Source organism: Helianthus annuus, chromosome 4 (assembly GCF_002127325.2).
Source record: "Helianthus annuus cultivar XRQ/B chromosome 4, HanXRQr2.0-SUNRISE, whole genome shotgun sequence".
NCBI classification, from domain to species: Eukaryota; Viridiplantae; Streptophyta; class Magnoliopsida; order Asterales; family Asteraceae; genus Helianthus; species Helianthus annuus.
The window spans coordinates 19,816,232-19,823,021 of record NC_035436.2 but is presented as its reverse complement, the minus strand read 5'-3'; the positions used below and the strand labels follow the sequence as shown (position 1 = coordinate 19,823,021).

Sequence of the window (6,790 nt, the reverse complement as noted above, 5' to 3'; positions counted from 1 at the left end):
AATCAAAAAAATCCGTTTTGTGTTTAGAATAAAACTAAACTTATATTCGATTTTCCAAATTTCCAACATTTAAAATTAAAAACAATCATAAATTCACACGAATACAATTATTTACTACTTTTTTACTAAACTAAATATAATGCTCATATACTATATATATTTATAAAAAAAAAATTAGTTTTCGGATATTGGATAATCGGATTATCTGAAATTTTTGAAATTCATATTCGAATCCGAATCCGAAAATTCGGATTATCCTGTTTTCGGATATCCGAATTTTCGGATATCCAAAATTTCGGATATTTTGGATACGGGTTTTCGGATATTTCGGATTCGGTTTCGGATCCGGATTTTTTTGAACACCCCTATCAAATGGTTACGAAGAAATGCTGGAGAAGAGAAGAGAAGGATGGTCATATAGGCAAGGGCAAGGCGGTGCCATGCACGTCGCTTTCTCCTTTTTTTTTACTCCATATAGGTTAAAAACACAACCTAAGGCTGCAAAGTGGGGTTGTAAGTTCAAAAACCTACCCTCCACCATCGTTGCCGCGCCATCGTCATCAAAATCTAGTTTTTTTTCATCATCGCCACCCAAATCCAACCAATCAAAACCCACATAGTTCGCTTTTCAAAATCACCGGCAAACATCAAAAATCACCGGCCAACATAAAAAAATCAACGGCAAACATCAAGAATCACATGTTTTTTTTTGTATCATCAGCCGTAAAAAATCGAAAAAACCAGCAAACAAACAGGGACACAAAAATCAGAACCAAAAACAGGGACACAAGCAAAATACAGGGACACAAGATCAGAACCAAAAGACATCAAAATCACCAGCAAAAAATAAGCAAAAACCTTACCATCGCCGTATCCGTCAATCCTCACCACCACCACCACTGTCGCTGTAAAAAACCCACCACCGCTACCACCGTCTCCGTCAATCCTCCATACCATCACCGTCGTCGTCCCCTTTCTCTCCACCACTGCCACAGTCGCCGTCGGAGTTGCAGGTGGGGTTTGTACCCACCACCGTCTTTTGAACTGCCAAACACCACTCACAGACACCACATACCCACCCTTCGTTGGCTATAGGAACGACGTGATGGTGGTGAGAGGCGGCCTGCAGCAACCAGACAGAGAGAAGGGATGGGGAGAGAGAAACTCGATGAGAGAGAGAGAGAGAGAGAGGTGGCGGAGGAGTTGTGCGGCGGCAGCAGCACCGTGGGGGACGGTTGGCGACGAACCGACGCCGGCGATGGCGGCGGTAATGGTGGTTGAAAGAAAGAGAAACATGGGTGGGTTTCAATCGTCGACATCATCATCTTCGTTTAACAGGTTTAAAAAGAAAGAAATGAATGATAGATGCGTGTGGGGGTTGGATTTTTCAAGAGAGAGAGAGAGATGAATGAAAGATGATATTTTAAAAATGGATCGATCTGCATCTTATAAATTGAAAAGAAAGAGAGAGGAGAGAGGAAGGATATGACATTTGGGGTAAATGACCAATATACCCTTATTGTTGGCAAAATCTGATTGGTGGAGACTGGTTCTCATGGTTCTTACAACTGGGGGTGGTTTTCATTTTAGCGGCTCCATATATATATATATAATGTAAGTATCTATAGAAAACCCACTTTAATTTAGAAAACCCGGGAAACTCAAAGCTCCCGATGTTTTTTTTTCTTGAAAAAATTTACACATGTTATATACATGTTTTTTAGGGTTTTGGGCAAAAAAAAATCAAAAAAGCGCCGAGTAGATATTTTAAAAAAAAAATAAACAAGTTTTGGTGAAACACATGTTACAAATATGTCAGATGAATGTAACATGTGTTACACCAAAGCTTGTTTATTTTTTTTAAATATCTACTCGGCGCTTTTTTGATTTTTTTTGCCCAAAACCCTTAAAAACATGTATATAACATGTGTAAATTTTTTCAAGAAAAAAAAAACATCGGGAGCTTTGAGTTTCCCGGGTTTTCTATACATCCTTCCCCTATATATATATATAGGAGGAGTTGGGTAGAAGGTGGATTTTTCCTAGAAAGTCTAGGAAGCAATCAGAATGCGACACGTGGCATTGAAAGATTTTAACTAGAAGGGCAATTATGTACTTTCACAAGCTATTTTTATTTTAAGAAATTATCTTCAATAACTAACTATCCATGTGCACGAATGAAACCGATTTCCTCCATAATTTTCGGAATTTTTTGTTTTCGAATTCTGATCTCACGTAAATATCAATCATTCCTTCGTTTTCTTGCTCAAAAGATTCATCGTTGATCATTAAACTTTATCTGGAATCTATCAGCATGTTCTTGGTACTGTGTTTTAACAGTTAGAAGGTTAAAGTCAATGTTTTTAATTTTTTATAGATCCCATAATATGAACGATGTTTGGTAACGCTGGATGATTTCTTGACATTGTGTTTAAGAGCAAGCAGATTAATACCGTTGTGTTTTAGCATTCATGCTGGTAATGCTGGAGGATTTCTTGATGATGTGTTTTACCATTCATGCTGGTAATGCTGGAGGATTTCTTGACATTGTGTTTTAACAGCAAGCAGATTAATACAGTTGTATTTTAGCATTCATGTTGGTAATGCTGGAGGATTTCTTGACGCTGTATTTTACCATCCATGCTAGTAATGCTGGAGGATTTCTTGACATTGTGTTTTAACAGCAAGCAGATTAATACAGTTGTGTTTTAGCATTCATGTTGGTAGTGCTGGAGGATTTCTTGACGCTGTGTTTTACCATCCATGTTGGTAATGCTGGAGGATTTCTTGACATTGTGTTTTAACAGCAAGCAGATTAATATAGTTGTGTTTTAGCCTTCATGTTGGTAATGCTGGAAGATTTCTTGACGCTGTGTTTTACCATCCATGCTGGTAATGCTGGAGGATTTCTTGACATTGTGTTTTAAAAGCCATCAGTTTAATACCGTTGTGTTTTAGCATTCATGCTGGTAATGTTGGAGGATTTCTTGACGCTGTCTTTTACCATTCATGCTGTTTTGATGGGTGACATTTGTCACGATGTGTTTTCTTGATGTTGTGTTTTTCATGAAGGATAGAAGGAAGAGAGAGAGACGAGAGAAAGTGAGAGAGGGAGAGAGAGAGAGAGAGAAAATCGCAAGAAATGTGGGATGGTTTATGGAATGACAGTTATTTCCATATTTAAAACAAGCTAAATGACATATCTACCCCTGATTAATTAAATAATCCTATTTTTAAGAAACATATTTCCCCAAAATGCCACCAAGATGATCTCAACCATTAAACACACCCATTGGATGGCCCAGATCGCTTCCTAGACTTTTTAGGAAAAACACATTTTCCGCAGGATCCCCAACCTATATATATATATATAAATATATATATATATATATTTATATATATATAGAGGTACACAGGTACGCTTTGACATAAAACTAATAACTATGAGGATCAATCTCCAACTGGGATATCAATCGCGTGATCATTAGCCACAACTGGACTACCATGAGGGTTTGCAACGTTTTCAGAGTCTATAGACGCGTTTTGATCTTTTACTTTTGGGGCACCCGGTTCATCATTTTCACTCAATTGCTCGTTGTTTTCTGTAGTATTGTCGTCGACGTCTGCCTTCACATTCCTATACACAACGTAATATATAATTTGAATGACACCCAAGGTGAATCCGAGAGCATTTGGAACATGTAAACATGAAAGCGTTAGAAAATTCAAGATTAATATGTAAACATTTTGTAATTAAGCATGGATATAAATAGTAATACCATGATGTTTAAGTCCGCAAGAAGTAAACCATAAAAGAACCACACAAAGCCACTTAGTGTCACCGATAATACCAGAAGAATAGGCATGTATTTCACACTCTTAGTTTTGATCACTTGTGTCTGAATAGAAAAAGAATCGAGTGAATGAAAGAAATGAATAGCTTTTTCCACCATAAATATTATTTGTATAATTTATTGTAGTCTCAGTAAATTTTCTAATTCCATATGTTTTTTGTAAAATCAGTGTACACACTTACTAGAAACCCTAGATTTGTCACGAGTTTCTTTTTTTTTTCTTTTTTTTTGTACGGCTAAAATCTCATCACACATGTCGTTTGCAGGATTTGAACCCACTACCACTTGGTTGGAGAATACATCATTTTTTATAGACCCGTCACGAGTTATTATTGATTTTTAGATCGTTTGCACTTACCAAGACACTTGAAGGTGTGACAAAAACACACAGAGAAGTTAATACAAGGACAACCCATCCAACTATCACATCGCGTTGAGTGCCTTTCGTAAGTAATTGGCTCAAGATAACAATCAATCCGAATCCAATAACTATGAACATCATGATTTGCTTCAAAGACTTCATCTAGCCATAGAATTAGTAACGCTAAGAGAAATTAACAAATAAACGAGGACTATATAAGAATTCACACATTCGTACGTACCATGGCTCTCTTTGGGGCATAAAAGGCGAAAACACACAGATAAAAGGTTTGTATGACAATGCCAACGGACCTGATGGTGGTTAGGTACATTGCATCGCCCTTTATCAACGCGTAATATAACCATAGAACAGATGTAAATAATCCCACCACGTAGTGCAACGACTTAATGCCTTCCATGGTTTTCTTTTTGTAAACTTCATAGAATGTTGCACTATGTTTTCTCAATGCAATAATGTTTGAATAATTTAAGAAATGACACATGCAAATATGGACTTATTAGCACTGATTTATTATGATTAGGGCTGTAAACGAACCGAACGAACACAAACAAGGCCATGTTCGTGTTCGTTCGTTAAGGAAATTAACATGTTCGCGAACTGTTCATGAACGCATACCGAACTTGAGTTTATGTTCGTGTTCGTTAAGGAAATTCAATTGTTCACGTACAGTTCGTGAACACTGGTCTCGAACACAAACGAACGCAAGCTAATAAAAATAAACGCAAACGAACCTTTAACTTGAAAATAAAAAAATGAAAACATTGTTATCCTTAGACATTGGATATAAGTTGTTAAATACAACCATCAAATGATAAATCAAAACACAAGAAGTTTACCACACCACCAAACGATAAATAAAGTTTAACTAACTTAGACATAATTATCCCCAAAATTGTCTTAGAATATCCAAATTTTAGCTTGCTTAGAAAAAATAGGAGTTAATTACATAGTTAGTCCCTGTGGTTTGCATAAAATAACATACTTAGGTACTAATAGTTTAAAATCACATTCTAGGGTATTAACTTTTCATTTTGTAACGTTTAGAGGTATTAGCGTTATTTGTAGGTTTAAAATCACATTCTATTAGTACCTAAGTATGTTATTTTGTGCAAACCATAGGGACTAACTATGTTAATACCCTAGAAATTAATACCTCCAAACGTTACAAAATGAAAAGTTAATACCCTAGAAGGTGATTTTAAACTATTAGTACCTAAGTATGTTACTTTGTGCAAACTACAGGGACTAACTATGTAATTAACTCGAAAAAATAGGGTTTCAAGTTTTAAATATGTTTAGATAAAAGGTTTATTCTTTATTATTTTTTAGTATAATCAGACGAACATATTACCGAACGTTCACGAACCCCTTCTAACGAACGAGACCTGTGTTCGTGTTCGTTCGCTAAGCTAACCGAACGAAATTTTTTTTTGTGTTCATTTGTTAAGCTAATCGAACGAACCTAAACAAACTTCCTGCCAAACGGTTCACGAACTGTTCGCTGAACGTTCGGTTCGTTTACAACCCTATTTATGATGAAAGAGTCAAAGAGGATTGAACAACTTACAGGGGTGAAATAAATACCATAAATAAATGAGAGAATATTTCCTGAAATTAAGAATTACGCAAGCATATAGTTAGCAAGCTAGGCTTTGGTTGTGTTACTATTTATTCATGGTTTGTGATCCATCACTCATCATATGATCAACTACAGTGGCTGACATATCAAATGATGTTCTATATGATCAGAGTGATTAAACTAGCTAATGGATAGTAGAGAGAGAGAGAGAGAGAGAGAGAAAAGAGAGTACCAATAAGACCAAATGCAAAAGTGAGTTGGGGAAATGTTTGAGCAGCAATCACCATTATTACAGCAATCACACACACTCAAATCAAATGGTAGGGGTGTTCAAGATCGGATTATCCGGTTTTCGGATATCCGAAAACCGGATATCCAAAAATTTCAGATAGTGAATATTGATATCCGAATCCGTATCCGAACTTTCGGATATCCGATATCCGAAAAATCGGATATCCGAAACTTCGGATACGGATTCGGATATCCAACCGGATATCTGAATTTATAAAAAAAAAGTCAAAAAATCCGTTTTGTGTATAGAATAAAACTAAACTTATATTCGATCTTCCAAATTTCCAACATTTAAAATTAAAAACAATCATAAATTCACACGAATACAACTATTTACTACTTTTTTTACTAATTTTTACAATAATTCAAACTAAATATAATGCTCATATATTATATATATTTATAAAAAAATAATTAGTTTTCGGATATCGGATAATCAGATTATCCGAAATTTTTGAAATTCATATTCGAATCTGAATCCGAATCCGAAAATTCGGAATATCTTGTTTTCGGACATCCAAAATTTCGGATATTTTGGATACGGATTTTCGGATATTTCGGATTCGGTTTCGGATCCGGATTTTTTTGAACACCCCTATCAAATGGTTACGAAGAAATGCTGGAGAAGAGAAGAGAAGGATGGTCATATAGGCAAGGGCAAGGCGGTGCCATGCACATCGCTTT

At 35.8% G+C, this 6,790-nt stretch overlaps 1 protein-coding gene across 1 annotated transcript; it reads right to left on the bottom strand.

Moving 5' to 3' along the window:
* Window positions 1-3,450: 3,450 nt before the first annotated feature.
* Window positions 3,451-6,102, bottom strand: LOC110933029 (bidirectional sugar transporter SWEET14). The gene is made up of 6 exons (XM_022176271.1): window positions 6,035-6,102; window positions 5,804-5,827; window positions 4,457-4,667; window positions 4,213-4,377; window positions 3,781-3,899; window positions 3,451-3,700 (listed from the first exon to the last, which is right to left on the bottom strand). Exons 1-6 carry the CDS (start codon window positions 6,100-6,102, stop codon window positions 3,451-3,453), a joined length of 837 nt encoding a protein of 278 aa, XP_022031963.1.
* Window positions 6,103-6,790: the final 688 nt, after the last annotated feature.